This window comes from Salmo salar, chromosome ssa22 (assembly GCF_905237065.1).
Source record: "Salmo salar chromosome ssa22, Ssal_v3.1, whole genome shotgun sequence".
Taxonomy (NCBI): Eukaryota; Metazoa; Chordata; class Actinopteri; order Salmoniformes; family Salmonidae; genus Salmo; species Salmo salar.
This window is the reverse complement of record NC_059463.1, coordinates 28,805,567-28,823,867: the sequence shown is the minus strand read 5'-3', so window position 1 is coordinate 28,823,867 and position 18,301 is coordinate 28,805,567. Positions and strand designations below refer to the sequence as shown.

The 18,301-nt window shown below is 44.6% G+C and overlaps 1 protein-coding gene across 1 annotated transcript; it reads right to left on the bottom strand.

The window, feature by feature from the left end:
- Window positions 1-12,678: 12,678 nt before the first annotated feature.
- Window positions 12,679-17,195, bottom strand: LOC106583237 (neurogenic differentiation factor 4). Its single transcript, XM_014167175.2, has 2 exons — window positions 16,994-17,195; window positions 12,679-14,643 (listed from the first exon to the last, which is right to left on the bottom strand). The coding sequence occupies exon 2, from the start codon at window positions 14,635-14,637 to the stop codon at window positions 13,606-13,608; it is 1,032 nt and encodes a 343-aa protein (XP_014022650.1). The 5' UTR covers window positions 14,638-14,643; window positions 16,994-17,195; the 3' UTR covers window positions 12,679-13,605.
- Between the last annotated feature and the right edge of the window lie 1,106 nt (window positions 17,196-18,301).

Genomic DNA, 18,301 nt, shown 5'->3' with positions numbered 1-18,301 from the left:
GATGCAGCAAGTCAAGATGCTCTCTATGGTGCAACTGTAGAACTTTTTGAGGATCTGAGGGCCCATGACAAATCTTTTCAGCCTTCTGAGGTGGAAGAGGTTTTGTTGTGGCTTCTTCACGACTGTGTTGGTGTGTTTGGACCAGTGGAGGCTCCTCAGAGGAGGAAGAGGAGGATCATCCTCCTCAGTGAATTTCCTAAAAATAAAAATAGTGAAATATGAAAAAAGTTATCCTTTTTAGATAGAACTATACTAAATATATTCACATCACCAAATAATTGATTAAAACACACTGTTTTGCAATGAAGGTCTACAGTAGCCTCAGCAGCACTCTGTAGGGTAGCACCATGGTGTAGCCAGAGGACAGCTAGTTTCCGTCCTTCTCTGGGTACATTGATTTCAATAAAAAACCTTGGAGGCTTGTGGTTCTAACCCCCTTTCACCCCTCTGTTCACACAGTAATTATGACAACTTCTGGAGAATGTCCTCCAAACTATCAATGCTCTTGCAGCATGAACTGAGATGTTGTCCTCCCAATCAAATGATCAGAGAATTAATCTAGTACTGAATACATAAGCTACAGCTAGCTAGCACTGCAGTGCAGTTCATAAAATGTGGTGAGTAGTTGACTAAAATAGAAAAATACAATAGTTGAACAGTTTTGAACAAATTCATTTCTTCAGAAATGAAGGAGAAGCCAGAGAGAAAGAGAGAGAGAGAGAACTAGCTATATGTAGTTGTATATTTTTTTCACTTTCAATTTCTTAGCTAGCAAATGCAGTTTGCTACAGTAGTTTAGCCTACTCAAACACCTGGCTCAAACAGAGAGGGACGCTATGTTAGCTAGCTGGCTATGGCTATCCAACACTGGAACTTTTCCAAGTCAAGGTAAGCTTTTGGTTTTATTGATTTATTGCCACTGCTGACCAGTGGTGTGCATTCATGGATGCCGAAGGAAGCCAGGCTTCCCCAGAACATTTACCAAGAAAAAAAGACAAAGACATATAAAATAATTTATGTTTTGCCTCTCTGTATTTTCGTAATTTTCCTTAAATTCTCAAGAGGCTGAATGTCTCTCACCAGAGAAAGCAGCCGAGCGAGTAAAACAGCTCTCCTCTGTCTCTGTATGAGTTGGCCATCTGTCTGATGCTGTCTGGTCATAAAGAGTATGCCATTGTTGCAGCCTGTAGCATTGAATGCAAGGGAAGCCAGCGAGCATTTGGCCTCCCTTGATAAAAAAAGTATAGAATAGTAGCCAATCAGCATTGAGCTAAACTGAGTGAGCTCAACTGTGAATTGTCCTGGTGCACCAAAGAAAAAAACTGTCAAGGGAAGCTAGTTTGGATTTGGCTTCACTCCTATCACATCGCATCAAGAGAAATTCGTCATTGAAAGAAAATACTTGAATTGTTGCATCTCATTGTGTTGTTGTCCTCCGGTGGCTAGCTAGCTAAAATTGTCCCTTTCCTAAATTAGCCATGAATGGAGATAAGGATTTGGACTTGAGGATGGCATTGGAATTTCTCTACAAGTAGAGTTAGTCAACATGTTTTTTCTAGTAGCATGAACACAAACACACATCAAAACCGTGGACATCCACATCATATTTAACTTACGTTGATTGGACTAAATTGTTTTTGGTATCTTTTAGTTGTCACTGTATTAGACTAAGCAGAGGTGATTTGATGATGTTGAAATGTTGAAGTGGTGCTGGAATAGTGGAGGCAGCTCTGCGGTAACGCTCTGTGGTTTTAAATCAATAGTTGTTTAGTAGTCAGAAAATGTCAGGAACATTAACTTGCTAGTTCACCCCCCTGTTCTCTCCCCTCGTTCGCCCCCTCGTTTCCTGTAGTCTACAATAAGCTCCTTTGTCTTGCTCACGTTGAGGGGCAAGACAAACCTAAACCTAAAATACCCTTTTTCCTTGTGGGGACAGGTGAAATGTCACCACTTTTCCAAATCAACCTTGTTTTACTATCTTTGTGAGGACTTCTGGTCCCCGCAAGTATAGTAAAACCAAAAACACACACACACACCATGGATTATGTTAATCCTTGTAAAAACAAAGCAATATATTTCCTTTGTATAAATCAAGCGTGGAATGTCCATCAGCATTTACATCAGGATTACAGGTTCATTTTCAAATATATCTCCAACATTATCTAATGGGTCGATCCACCAATTCGGTGCCTTTTGAGAAGTGTAATTTGGTAAAAAGAAATTATAATAATAAACGTTTGATTTCTCCTAATTTTAACATTCTGTCATAAAGAGTTGTTGTTCAACCCATTAAAAAAAACACTATAGTAAGTGCCTTTTTGTCACGTTCGTGTGTATAGACAGACCAAGGCGCAGTGCGAGTAGCGTTCCACATCTTTATTATAAAGTGAAACTTAGTAAAATACAAAACAATAAATGAATAAACGAACGTGACTACAGAGATGCTACGTGCACTAACTCAAAACAATATCCCATAACCCACAGGTGGAAAAAATGCTACTTAAGTATGATCCCCAATTAGAGACAATGATAGCCAGCTGCCTCTCATTGTTAATCATACCAAACACCCAAACATAGAAAAACTATACTAGAACCCCACATAAAAAATAATAACAAGAAAAAACCTGAGTCCCGCCCTGACCTACTTTACCATAGAAAATAAGAGCTCTCTATGGTCAGGATGTGACAGTCCGTCCCCCCCCCCCAAAGGTGCAGACTCCGACCGCAAAACCTGAAACAAAAAGGAAGGGTTGGGGGGGTGTCTAGTGTCGGTGGCGGCTCTGGTGCGGGGCGAAGTACCCACTCATCCCACAGATCCACCAGCATCGGGGGCAGCTCTTGTGCGGGACGAAGAACCTGCTCATCCCACGGATCCGCCAGCTTTGGTGGCGGCTCTGGTGCGGGCCGAAGAACCCGCTCATCCTGCGGGTCCAGCCATGGACCCAGGCTGAACACTGCCTGGACTGGGCACCAACGCAGAAGAAGACTCTGGCCTTGGAGCTGGACTGGACGCCGTGCTTAGACTGGGCATCAGCACAGGGGAAGGCTCCGGCCATGGAGCGGGACTGGACGCTGTGCCTGGACTGGGCACCAATGCAGAAGAAGACTCTGGCCTTGACGCTGGAGGTCCCGAACCGTTGACCGTCTCAGGAGGTTCTGGACCTGGGAACTGTCGCCGGAGGTCCCGGACCTGGGAACTGTCGCCGGAGGTCCCGGACCTGGGAACTGTCGCCGGAGGTCCCGGACCTGGGAACTGTCTTCGGAGGTTGCGGACTTGGGAACTGTTGTCGGAGGTTCCGGACTTGGGTACTGTCGCCGGAGGTTCCGGACTTGGGTACTGTTGCCGGAGGTTCCGGACTTGGGTACTGTCGCCGGAAGTTCCGGAACTGGGTACTGTCGCCGGAAGCTCTGGACTGGGTACTGTTGCCGGAAGCTCTGGACTGGGTACTGTTGCCGGAAGCTCTGGACTGGGTACTGTTGCCGGAAGCTCTGGACTGGGAAGGCGCACTGGAGGCCTGGTGCGTGGAGCCGGGACAGGTGGCACCAGACTGGTGACACGCACTTCAGGGAGAGTGCGAGGAGCAGGCACAGGACGTACCTGACTGGGAAGGCGCGCTTGAGGGAGAGTGCGAGGAGCAGGCACAGGACGTACCGGACTGGGAAGGCGCACTTGAGGAAGAGTGCGAGGAGCAGGCACAGGACGTACCGAACTGGGAACACGCACTTCAGGGAGAGTGCAAGGAACAGGCACAGGACGCACCTGACTGGGAAGGCGCACTTGAGAGAGAGTGCGAGGAGCAGGCACAGGACGTACCGGGCTGTGGAGACGTACTGGTGACCTGGTGTGTATAGCCGGCATCAATTGTACCGGAACTTTAACACACTTCTCAGGACGAGTACGGGGAGCTGAATCAGGTGGCATCGGACGGCTAACACGCTCCTCAGGGAGAATGCCGTGCATACTACGCCAAACCAACAGCTCTCTCGCTTCACTCTCCTCCAATTTATCCAACAACTCCTCGAAGGACTCTAACTCACCCCTCCGTTCACTCTCCTCCAATTTATCCAATAACTCCGACGGTCTCTGACACACTCCTCGGCTCCGCCGACCACTCCTCGGCTCCGCCGACCATGTGTCCCCCCAAAAAAACTGTTTGGGGCTTTCTCTGTGGCCGCAAACCCTGGTGTCGTCGCTGTTGTTCCTTCGCTGCCTCCACCTGCTTCCATGGCAGGCTTCTGTCTCCTGCCATGATTTCGTCCCACATCCAGGATGTCCTCCACTCCTGGCTTTCCTCCCAGGCCCAGGATCCCTGCTCCTCCTGGGCACGCTGCTTGGTCCTGGTTTGATGGGATATTCTGTCACGTTCATGTGTATAGACGGACCAAGGCGCAGCGTGAGTAGCGTTCTACATCTTTATTATGAAGTGAAACTTAGCAAAATACAAAACAAACAATAAATGAATAAACGAACCGTGACTACAGAGCTGCTACGTGCACTAACTCAAAACAATATCCCATAACCCACAGGTGGAAAAAATGCTACATAAGTATGATCCCCAATTAGAGACAACGATAGCCAGCTGCCTCTAATTGTTAATCATACCAAACACCCAAACATAGAAAAACTAAACTAGAACCCCACATAGAAAATAATAACTAGAAAAAAAACAGTCACGCCCTGACCTACTCTACCATAGAAAATAAGAGCTCTCTATGGTCAGGACATGACACTTTTAAGTGACAAATAAAGTAACAGGGTTGACCATAACAGGGTTGACAATTTAATTTTAAATTAGCCATAAATCCCCTTCTGAAAGGGGAATGGAAGCTTGTTGTGTTCAACAGGGAGTGGCAGTTGAATGCAAGCTGCATAACATTTAAATTGTTAAAACATTTCTAGCCTGTCAATCTGTGAGTAACAAGGTTGACGTGTTATAATCGACCTGTTCTGTTTCCACCACAAAACACCAGCAACTAGCCAAGAAGCCTAGATTCAGCTCACCTGCTTTTACACAATGATTTAAATATTCAATGTAATTATTTATATTTGTTTCTTTTGAAAAAACGTTTTTTTCAAAAGGAATAGTTTTACCATATTAAAACAAGAGTTCCGTTCACGTAACGTTGTTGAGCTTAAAATGAGGTACGGAGGTAAATTAATAACTAATCACATTAAGTGAATAATAATCTTCATAAATGACTTTGTCAAAGCAACAAAATAACTAGACCTTTACCATGATGGTGAAAACTTGGAGAAATGTTAGGGTTAAGTGGGTTAAAATCTTCCTAGAAGTCACGGCGGGTGTACGGAGGGAAATGTCAACGTGTGGAATTTTGGGACTTTAGCAATTCTTTATTGATATAAAAAATCTGATCGATTTAATTCTCTATGTGGTCTATATTAAAGGGCACTTCATTTAATGAAACAGGCTTTTATAATTCAATATTGGTGCACTATTTCTACTTAAAATATGAAAGGGGCGCAAAATGCACTCATTTGGTGGAACAACCTAATACTGAACTGACATTTATATTGGACTGGGTGCACATTTGGTGTGAACATTGTGTAGCAGCACAAGTTGTTGGTACTAGTGGATGATGTGAGGCAACTGACCACCAAGGAGCTCTTAGACCCCTACCACCTCTGACCCCTGACCCCAGATGATCTAATGACCACAGTAAACTGACTTCTCAATGGGCCAGTACAGAGGGTGGATAGACAGATAGACAGACAGAACATGGGCCGGCTATTGGACAGAAATATACAGTGGTGTGTATTCATGGATTCCAAGGGAAGCCAGGCTTCCCCAAAATATACAGTATACAAAGAAAAAAAGAAAATAAATATAAAATCATTTATCTTTCGTCTCTCTGTGTTTCATAATTTTCCTTAAATTTGCAAGAAGCTGAATGCATCTCACCGAAGAAAGTATCAGACCGAGTAATACAGCGCCCCTCTGTCTCTGTATGTGTAGGCCATCTATCTGATGCTGTCTGGTCAAAAAGAGTATGACATTGTTACCACACACAGCTAGCATTGAATGCAAGGGAAGCCAGCGAGCATTTGGCCTAACTTGAAAATAAAAAGTATAAAATAATAGCCAGTCAGTGTTGAGCATTTTAGCCAGGTAGCCTATAGGACAACAAAAATAAAAGAGTGTACTGTATGACAGAGTCATAGACCATTTTGTCAATATCAAAGAGAGGAGGATGGCATTGGTGTTTTTCTACAAGTCGGGTGAGTCAACATGTTTTTCTACTTGCACGAATGCATGCACGCACACGCACACACACGCACACACACGCACAGGGAAATCAGAACCATGGACATTCACATCATATTGAGCTTAGATTGGAATAATCGTTTTGGGTATATTTTAGTGGTTCTGTATTCTGCAGAGGTGATTTGATGATGTTGAAATGTTAAAGTTGAAATGGTGCTGGAATAGTGGAGGCAGCATCTGTTTTCTTTGACTTGCGGTAGCCTAACTCTCCGTGGTTCTAAATTAATTGTTATTTAGTAATCCGAAAATGTTGGAAACATTAACTTGCTTGACCATTCTGTAGGTCATGTAACTGTTTGTTACACACAATATGCTTTGTGGACTTCACCAGACAGATGTTGCTCTCCGGTTGTGTGATGAAACAAAGGTGTGGTTGAATTTATTCTGCCACTGTACCTTCTTATTGTCTCAGCCTTCGACTTATATATCACGGTGGCAAGGCATATGTACTAACAGGTAATAGAGCAAACAACGCAATTATCACAACACATAGTTTGTAATATGGCTTTTTTTGGGGTGGAGGGCTTGGCTTCCCCAGGGATTTTACCCACACACCGCTACTGTAAATATATAGACTTTACCCACTCTTTCCCTCTGTTCCATTCTTTCTTTCTCTTTCTCTCACTTTCTCTTTCACTTTCTCTCTCTTCTTTTTGTCTCTCTTCTATCTCCCTTTTACTCATCTCTCTCTTTCTCATCCCCACAGTGCTCATGTTAACTTGACCTCTCTCTTGGGTCTTCTCATGTCTCTCCATTGCTCTCCTCTAGTAAAAGAGCCCCTCTGTCCCTCCTCTCCTGTTCCATTTTCTGTCACTGCTACAGTGGAGGAACTGTGGGGTGGAGGGGGTTACCAGGGTCAGAGTCAACACGCCCCGCTGCCACAACCCATCACTAAAACCTCTCACCCCACATACACATCATCCCTCCCCTCTCCTGCCTCATCCCTGTGTTGTGTTGTCCCCACCCCTTCCCTTCATCCGCTAGTCTTTCCAAATAGCCTTGATCATCATCAGCCTCTGCTACATCACCCGCCCAGTGTGTGTGTGTGTGTGTGTGTGTTCGTGTGTGTGTGTGTGTGTGTTTGTGTGTTTGTGTGTGTGCGCGTGTGCGCGTGTGTGCGTGCTTACGGGCGTGCCTGCTTGCTTGTGTGTGTGTGTGTGTGTGTGTGTGTGTGTGTGTGTGTGTGTGTGTGTGTGTGTGTGTGTGTGTGTGTGTGTGTGTGTGTGTGTGTGTGTGTGTGTGTGTGTGTGTGTGTGTGGGAAAGAGAGAGAACTGAGCCCAGTTGAATTGTACAGGATTATTACAACAGCGACTCAGTGAGGAAAGCCTGCCTGCCCTATGAGGCCAGCCACCTTAATCACCAACCTTTATCCTACTACAATCCAGCCTCCACACATCCACTCTTTCATTAAGAGCCAGCCGATGGATTAGTGTAGCTAAAACAAAAGATGGAGAAAGAGATGAGAGATGAAGTTGAGGGAGGAGGGTAGGAAGAGAGGATAGGGGGAGAGTTGGAGTGTTGAACAGGTGAAAGAAAATAAAGGAGGGAAACTTGGCTTGTCTGTTGATATTTCTCTGTAAAGTAACCATTCATAACCTTCACTGCCCATCAGTGAGACAAACAATAAAGGTATAGTATAATATATTTTGTCTGCTCTGAATAAAATATTTGCTCACTAGAGGTCTGTGATCTCTATACACTGAGTGTGAGGGCAGATGGACTCCACTGTTAGTGATAGTGACATCATGTCTCTCAGGGAAGAGTGAGCAGGGACTCTCTCTCTCTTTGTTTTTCTCTCTCTCTACCTCTCACCCTTTCTCCATCTCTCCATCTCTCTTGGGGGGTAGCTACAGGTCACACACCCTGAGGCTGAATCAGAGCACATGTGCCTCTACATGACAGTCCTGTGATAAAGCCTGGACATTATCATGGAATTAGACATACTCAGCTACTGTAAGCTAAAATAGAGTGCAATTCACAGGAGGCTGCTGAGGGGAGAACAGCTCATTATAATGGCCAGAACAGAGCAAATGGAATGGCATCAAACACCAGTATTTGATACCATTCCACGTATTCCATTCCAGTCATGGTGGGTGTGATTAACTGGGGTATGATGCTAAACCTTCCCTGGCTGCACTCTTAAAAACTAAAAACATTTGTCATAAGAAACTAGCTCCCTGGTATACAGAAAATACACGAGCTCTGAAGCAAGCTTCCAGAAAATTGGAACGGAAATGGCGCCACACCAAACTGGAAGTCTTCCGACTAGCTTGGAAAGACAGTACCGTGCAGTATCGAAGAGCCCTCACTGCTGCTCGATCATCCTATTTTTCCAACTTAATTGAGGAAAATAAGAACAATCCGAAATGTATTTTTGATACTGTCGCAAAGTTAACTAAAAAGCAGCATTCCCCAAGAGAGGATGGCTCTCACTTCAGCAGTGATGAATTCATGAACTTCTTTGAGGAAAAGTTCATGGACATTAGAAAGCAAATTACGGACATCCTCTTTAAATCTGCGTATTCCTCCAAAGCTCCGTTGTCCTGAGTCTGCACAACTCTGCCAGGACCTAGGATCAAGGGAGACACTAAAGTGTTTTAGTACTATATCTCTTGACACAATGATTAAAATAATCATGGCCTCTAAACCTTCAAGCTGCATACTGGACCCTATTCCAACTAAACTACTGAAAGAGCTGTTTTCTGTGCTTGGCCCTCCTATGTTGAACATAATAAACAGCTCTCTATCCACCGGATGTGTACCAAACTCACTAAAAGTGGCAGTAATAAAGCCTCTCTTGAAAAAGCCAAATCTTGACCCAGAAATTATAAAAAACTATGGGCCTATATCGAATCTTCCATTCCTCTCAAACAATTTTGAAAAAGCTGTTGCGCAGCAGCTCACTTCCTTCCTGAAGACAAACAATGTACACGAAATGCTTCAGTCTGGTTTTAGACCCCATCATAGCACTGAGACTGCACTTGTGAAGGTGGTAAATGACCTTTTAATGACGTCAGACCGAGGTTCTGCGTCTGTCCTCGTGCTCCTAGATCTTAGTGCTGCTTTTGATACCATCGATCACCACATTCTTTTGGAGAGATTGGAAACCCAAATTGGTCTACATGGACAAGTTCTGGCCTGGTTTAGGTCTTATCTGTCGGAAAGATATCAGTTTGTCTCTGTGAATGGTTTGTTCTCTGACAAATCAACTGTACATTTCGGTGTTCCTCAAGGTTCCGTTTTAGGACCACTATTGTTTTCACTATATATTTTACCTCTTGGGGATGTCATTCAAAAACATAATGTTACATTTCACTGCTATGCGGATGACACACAGCTGTACATTTCAATGAAACATGGCGAAGCCCCAAAATTGCCCTCGCTAGAAGCCTGTGTCTCAGACATAAGGAAGTGGATGGCTGCAAACTTTCTACTCTTAAACTTGGACAAAACAGAGATGCTTGTTCTAGGTCCCAAGAAACAAAGAGATCTTCTGTTGAATCTGACAATTAATCTGGATGGTTGTACAGTCGTCTCAAATAAAACTGTGAAGGACCTCGCCGTTACTCTGGACTCTGATCTCTCTTTTGAAGAACATATCAAGACTGTTTCAAGGACAGCTTTTGTCCATCTACGTAACATTGCAAAAATCAGAAACTTTCTGTCCAAAAATGACGCAGAAAAATTAATCCATGCCTTTGTTACTTCTAGGTTGGACTACTGCAATGCTCTACTTTCCGGCTACCCGGATAAAGCACTAAATAAACTTCAGTTAGTGCTAAATACGGCTGCTAGAATCTGACTAGAACCAAAAAATTGGATCATATTACTCCAGTGCTAGCCTCCCTACACTGGCTTCCTGTTAAGGCAAGGGCTGATTTCAAGGTTTTACTGCTAACCTACAAAGCATTACATGGGCTTGCTCCTACCTATCTTTCCGATTTGGTCCTGCCGTACATACCTACACGTACGCTACGGTCACAAGACGCGGGCCTCCTAATTGTTCCTAGAATTTCTAAGCAAACAGCTGGAGGCAGGGCTTTCTCCTATAGAGCTCCATTTTTATGGAATAGTCTGCCTACCCATGTGAGAGACGCAGACTCAGTCTCAACCTTTAAGTCTTTACTGAAGACATATCTCTTCAGTAGGTCCTATGATTAAGTGTAGTCTGGCCCAGGGGTGTGAAGGTGAACGGAAAGGCTGGAGCAACAAACCGCCCTTGCTGTCTCTGCCTGGCCGGTTTCCCCTCTTTCCACTGGGATTCTCTGCCTCTACCCCTATTACGGGGCCTGAGTCACTGGCTTACTGGTGTTCTTCCATGCCGTCCCTGGGAGGGGTGCGTCACTTGAGTGGGTTGAGTCACTGACGTGGTCTTCCTGTCTGGGTTGGCACCCCCCCTTGGGCTGTGCCGTGGCGGAGATCTTTGTGGGCTATACTCGGCCTTGTCCCGTGATGGTATGTTGGTGGTTGGAGATATCCCTCCAGTGGTGTGGAGGCTGTGCTTTGGCAAAGTGGGTGGGGTTATATCCTACCTGTTTGGCCCTGTCCGGGGGTTTCATCGGATGGGGCCACAGTGTCTCCTGACCCCTCCTGTCTCAGCGTCCAGTATTTATGCTGCAGTAGTTTATGTGTCGGGGGGCTAGGGTCAGTCTGTCACATCTGGAGTATTTCTCTTGTCTTTTCCGGTGTCCTGTGTGAATTTAAATATGCTCTCTCTAATTCTCTCTTTCTCTTTCTTTCTTTCTCTCTCTCGGAGGACCTGAGCCCTAGGACCATGCCTCAGGACTACCTGGCTTGATGACTCCTTGCTGTCCCCAGTTCACTTGGCCGTGCTGCTGCTCCAGTTCCAACTGTTCTGCCTGCAGCTATGGAACCCTGACCTGTTCACCGGACGTGCTACCTGTCCCAGACCTGTTGTCCCAGACCTGCTGGAACCCTGACCTATTCACCGGACGTGCTACCTGTCCCAGACCTGCTGTTTTCAACTCTCTAGAGACAGCAGGAGCGGTAGAGATACTCTCAAAGATCGGCTATGAAAAAGCCAACTGACATTTACTCTTGTGTTACTGACTTGTTGCACCCTCGACATCTACTATGATTATTATTATTTGACAATGCTGGTCATTTATGAACATTTGAACATCTAGGCCATGTGCTGTTATAATCTCCACCCGGCACAGCCAGAAGAGGACTGGCCACCCCTCATAGCCTGGTTCCTCTCTAGGTTTCTTCCTAGTTTTTGGCCTTTCTAGGGAGTTTTTCCTAGCCACCGTGCTTCTACACCTGCATTGCTTGCTGTTTGGGGTTTTAGGCTGGGTTTCTGTACAGCACTTTGAGATATCAGCTGATGTAAGAAGGGCTATATAAATACATTTGATTTGATTTGATTCAACTATATACTGTATGTCTGGACGTAGTAAATGACTCTTGGACTAGGCATGACTATTTATTTCCATCTTCTCTAATACTGTTGTCAGGTTTTAGTTCCATTCATCAGCTTACGGTTTTGAATGTTGAATGCAGCTAGAAAAGATAACCAACAGTGGAACCCACGATAACCTCTATTGTCTTCTTGAGAAACGCACAGCTTTTTAGAGGATTCAATTTTTTAAATGTCAGTCAGATTCTGAATAATGTATGCCCAGCAACACACCCCCAATAAATACACACAAACCCTTGTCAAATGAGAACAACACTTGCTGCATCACCATCTTCCACTAGTCTATGTTTTGTGTGTGTGTGTGTGTGTGTGTGTGTGTGTGTGTGTGTGTGTGTGTGTGTGTGTGTGTGTGTGTGTGTGTGTGTGTGTGTGTGTGTGTGTGTGTGTGTGTGTGTGTGTGTGTGTGTGTGTGTGTGTGTGTGTGTGTGTGTGTGTTGGAGTGTCAGAGTAGTACTGTATGTATGAGTGTGTGGGTAGAAGTGAGTGTGCATAGAGCCAGTGCAAGGGAGGTAGTGCAAACATTCAGATAAAGAATTAAATAATAAAGGGGGTCAATGTAAACATTCCAGGAAGCCATTTGATTAACTGATCAGCAGTCTTATGGCTTTGGGTAGAAGCTGTTCAGGTGCCCTTTGTGTGTGTGTGTGTGTGTGTGTGTGTGTGTGTGTGTGTGTGTGTGTGTGTGTGTGTGTGTGCGTGCGTGCGTGCGTGTCAGGGGGTGGTAGCATAATCACAGTGGTCACTGAAGTACTCTCATTAGAAATATACTCCCTTCCTGTCATCTTCTCTGCTCCCTCTCACCTCTCTCATTGTGTCTCACAACCTCTTACATATCACTTCCACCCACTACCCACAAACACCCTAATTGCAGCAGTTGGTCCTTGACTGTCTTTCGACATAGCAAGACTGATTCATTAAAGCAAACCCACTTTTAGAATTTCAAACAGAAAAACTTAGTTTAAATGGTTTTAATGGATAAAAAATTCAATCCAAAAGTATTCATCTTGAGGAACATTTTTGCATTTTTTTTATATTTGGCAATGGAGAAAGTGTCTGAACAGAATGATATCTCTAATAACAAGTTACACCTTGATCAGATTTTGTAATTGATATTTGTTCTTGTCATTACAACAGCAGACATTTGTCACTTCCTCATGGACAGTTTTCTCTCTGGTCCTCAGCTACGCTAGCAATATACATGAGAATATTGTTCCACGTGAAACAGGGAACAACTGACCACAAAAGAGAAATGGACACAGAAGAGAGAAAATAGATACACTATCAGAGTCAGTCAATGATGTAACAGGGACAGCACAAGTAGAGAAGGCCAAGACCAAACACATATATAAAGGATAAACACAAAATTACTAACAGCAGTTCATATAAATATTAAATTAGAGAATAAATAAATGCATTATTATTCATTCAAGTGAATGATGTGTTGCATGTTCCGAGTGCTGGTCAGAAGTGCTCAAGCTGAGGTCTTTCTTCAAGTCAGCCTTTCCACCTATAGGACCCACTCCTCTTGTGAACCCATTGGAAATGGTCAAGTAGTGAAGTGCCTTTTAGCTTAATTGGTGTTCAGAAACAACCACAGCAAACAAGCGGTTTAAAGTCAATCGTGAGCTGATTTTGACAGTGTTGAGCACTAACCTTTACAGTACACAAATGTAAACAACAATCCACGTTCTACTTTTTACTAAGTAACTGCCCAGTTGTTCACAACGATGGGCTGGTTTCACAGTGTTTAGTACTAAGATGGGTCTCTCATATCAAAGTCAGATTTCTCCCAACATCTCAGTCATTGGTCAAGATGGAGCCAGTTGGGGAAGTGTGTTGTTGGGGAGAGTATCATCTGTCTCATCTGTCCTCTCTACCCCTTAATCCCCATAGACGGTGCCCATCTGTGGGGGTGCCATGTGAGGAGGGCGGTATGAATCATAGGGCATCTCCAGGGGCACCTGGTAGCGGGCGCTCTGGTACAAGACCTGTCCCTGGGGGCCTGTCAGGCCGATGGAGGAGGGGGGGTAGTGGTGAGGGGGGAGATAGTGGGGCGAGGACTCCTGCTTGAGCACTAGGTTACTGCCAATGCTGAGCGGGGGCGTGGGGGGGCCATCGTAGGGAGGGGTGCCTACCCCACTGTTACAGTCGTTAGGGGAGTGGCTCTCGTAAGCCCCTCCCTTCATCCCTCTCAGGTGGAGTAGGTGGGCGGAGTCCAGTGTGCCGTAAGGCGGGCTGGGCAGACCGGGGGAGGAGTAGCTGATTGGTCCAACGGCCATCCCCACCCCTCCCAGGATTGTGGGCCCTCCTCTCCCCCCATGCCTGTCTTCAGGTCTCTCCTCGATAGGCCCCCCAGGCCCCAGCTGCAGACAGCCAGCCAGCAGGTTGCTGGTAGGCTGGGAGAGGTCTTTGCACAGGGTCTCCATAAAGGCCCTGCTCTCCGTGGACTGGTCCCCCTCCAGGGCTTCAGACAGGGCACATATGTAGTTGCGGGCCAGCCGCAGGGTCTCGATCTTAGACAGTTTCTGGGTCTTAGAGTGGCAGGGCATGATGCTGCGCAGGTTTTCCAGAGCGTCATTCAGCCCGTGCATCCTCGAGCGCTCCCGGGCGTTAGCCTTCACACGCCGCGCCTTGAAGCGCTCCTGCCGGGCCTTGGTCATCCTCTTCCTCTTGGGCCCTCTGCGTTTGGGAGCAATCCCGTCTCCATGGCCCTCCTCTTCCCCTTCCTCTTCATCCTCCTCCATGTCCTCACTGCCCAGCTCCCTGCCCAGGTGGCCCATTCCACCCGGTCTGTAGCGGTGTGCTGTGATTGGCTCGTCTCCATCTGGGGAGCTCACGTCATCATCCATCCACTCCAGAGAACTGACTAGCTCCGCCCCCTCGCTGGGCCTCCCGTACGACTTGGCCATCATGGTCTCCTGGAAACGAAAACACGCTAACATTAGCAATAGTTCTGACCTTAACATATACCATTTTTTATGAAGATTTTGAGGCCAAATGAGGCTCATCACAACTTTACCCTTTTACATGTTTTGTCTATCCTTTCCAAAACTGAGTGAATTGAGAGTAGGTTTTCTCTGACTGTGTAGACCGACTGATGCTGGGACATTGACCCTAGCTGGTTTTGAGGACCAGACCAGGACCAGTCTATTTATAGCAGTCTTATCCCGCAGCCTAATGAGTTCTACTGACCTTGTGTGGCCTACTGTAGTAGTCTCAAGATGAGAGCTAGGTCATGACTGATCTACGTTAACCCAGAACTAAAATCTTGGGTAATTTGGTTTTATGTTTACTAGTCTGTCCATGAGATTAGGTCAGGACTATAGCCTCAGCCTGCTTACTCTACAATCTACTTAAGACCGTGATCAATTATCTAAGCTAAGGCTTTAATTACCAGTTTGTAACAGTACTTTGGGGGTTCTTTGAATATTTTAGGGATTTTTAGTTTGATGATTCTCCTGAATCAAGCTGCTGTCATATGTAATACTTCAGATATACTACATATTCTATCCATATACTGTCCATATTGACTATACATCCCATCCCATCACATAATCTAGATATATATATATATATATATAGATAGATAGATAGATAGATAGATAGATAGATAGATAGATAGATAGATAGATAGATAGATAGATAGATAGATAGATAGATAGATAGATAGATAGATAGATAGATAGATAGATAGATAGATAGATAGATAGATAGATAGATAGATAGATAGATAGATAGATAGATAGATAGATAGATAGATAGATAGATAGATAGATAGATAGATAGATAGATACTCCGGACTCCGACATTGCTCATCCTAATATTTCATATTTCTTAATTCCATTCTTTTACTTTTTTTGACTTTTACAATTGATGTGTATTGTTGTGTATTGTTAAATATTACTGCACTGTTGGAGCTAGGAACACAAGCATTTCGCTACACCTGCAATAACATCTGCTAAATATATGTATGGACCAATAAAATTTGATTTGATTTGATTAGCCTACAAGGATTAGTGATTCATTTTTCTATTATTTCTCAATTTTCTTTCTCTATGCATTGTTGCCTTAAGTAAGCATTTCACTGTTAGCCCACACCTGTTGTTACGAAGCAAGTGACGAATAAAACAATTCAGCACCATGGTCACGTGGACAGCTCCTATAGTGCTACTCTCTCCCTTGCAGGTTCTGCCGCTCGCGTGCTTCAGGTGTCAATCACCTCTAATGAAGGGATTATACTGCACATGAGGATCAACATGTTACTGAATGGCTATGAGCCTGTAGGATACACAGTTGCAGTCTGCCTATGAGCGTTTAAACCATTAAAAACAAATGTACCCCGAATCAAAACCGTACCCTCCCCCCTAAAAAGGTTTTAGAGGGTTTTAATCCGAGGGGAGACTTGATCTCGGGGGACTTCTAAACTCTGTAATTCCAGGCTTTTAGTTCGCGACGGGCGCCGGGATGGACTCTCAATCTGGGCCATTGCGGGATTTGCTCCCTCCGTGGATGAAGCGGCAACATGGGATTAACTCAAGGTTAGACTACATTCCCGGATCAGTGACAGGGAACGCAGAATAATTCATGTACAGTATAACTCTGCGACAAATTGTACTCGGCTGATTGTGTTCTGTGTTTATGGTTATGGTAATGATAGGCTATTCATTAGGATTCAGGATTCCTCGTTCATTAGCAGTTTTCATTGTAGGTTTGACCATATTTTGAACCTTCTGGAAAATGAATTGTATTATTGAACCTATTAGATGCTCCCTATAGGCCTATTTGAAAGTATTTATTGGTTTTAAGAAATTTGTCCACAACTGTGTGTGTCATAGATTTTTATTCCAGACCATAATTTAGCTTTACGGATTTAAGTATAGGCTTACACCTGATAAAATGTTCCCGTTAAGATTATGCCGGGCACATTTTAAGCGCAGTAAACCTAGTGTCTAATAATCATGTCACAGTTTTTGGAATACTAAATTAGATAATCGATTATAACAATGTATTCATGTCTGTAGCCTATAACGCCTTAATACAGTTGCAGCTGTATGCCTCATTCCTGTTATTTAGCATAACCTAACCCAACATTTCGAAAAATGTCAAATCATAACCAATTACCCTACCAATGTATAAACGGACAACTTCACATAAACATTAGCAAAATAATTGAATATTCAATAGGCCTATGCTATTCAAATCACACGATTATCCTATGAGAGTAAAACATTGACATTAATTCAAATGAGAAAGATGAGGTTGGCCTACCTGCTGTTTGAAATAACGCTCCTAAGGACCTCCTGTGAGTTCTTGTTGGCTGTTGAGCAGGCGTAGCCTATAGGTTACTACTGTCTCACCTTTCTACAGGGAGTAAAACCGTCTATCCATCAACTAGCCTAAAGCACTCAGTCTTTATTAACTTTCTCCCCTGCGTCTCATACACAGTTGTTGTCAGCGTTCCAGCCCAGAGTTTCGCATCTCTGCGGGTCACGGGGAGGGGGTCCGGGGTTTAAGGCTCCGACCATACACAGGCTCCTCCTCCAACTCTCTTATCCTCTCTCATCCAATTCATCTGCGCTCGAGAGTGCGCGTGGGCGGCCCGTGGTCGTTAAAAAGTTAACCAGCTTTGTGTGTGTGATACAAACACGTTTTGATTAGATTGATAGCCTGTAGGCCTAAACTCTTATAGCTCGTGACAAATCTAAATTAGACTATTTTCATAGTTGCAATCGTTTTTAGTTTTGTATTGTTTGTATCATCAGTCTGTTTCGACAAATAAGCAGCGCAACTTTTGCATAGAGAGATGGAGCGGCACGCTCCGTATTATGAGTTTAATCGATTATTAGAGTTTGCGGTTGCGCATGAGCAGGTGTTCGCGCCATTCCCCGTCCATTCATACATCCGGGTGTCCGGCGTGCGCTCATTGCACCCAATTACGCTCATTAAATAGGGCTCTAGAGACACCCCTCACGAGACGGGACATGCGCTGTGCCTTAGTGATGTCCCTGAAGTGAAGGACAGCGCAAACTAACCGAATGGAGACAGGCTATCTCGCTACAAGTGGGCTATTACTTGTGCACATTGCTTAACTTGGACTGAAATAGGTGCCTACTCGTTTTGGGTGCCAGTGTTGTGCCAAAAATCTCCCACCTGACAGAACCCCCTACCCCCCTTCTAATTTCCTTAATTTTGTGGCTCGAGTCAAATACTTTCTGTGACACACATCAGAGTGAAATACTTTCCATAGAACAAACTTCACGTCAGGATAGGCAACCGAAATTAATAATTAATGTATGTGTGTTATATTAAACATAGAGGACGGAGTAAAATGTCGGCAAGCAATAAACATTTCAGCTATGGCTGAATTATTGTCCTTACACTTTCAAAAATACTAGTCGAATAAGACATGGGAGAGATGAATAATTTTGGCAAAGAGAATTATTTATAGACTAATGCAAAATCAGTAGCAGATTTAGGTACGGGCGACATGGGCACGGGGCGCCCCCGGGTGCGGACGGGGGAGGCAGTGGCGGTTCTAGACCATTTCAACTGGGGGGGCCAAGCTGGGGCCAGTTG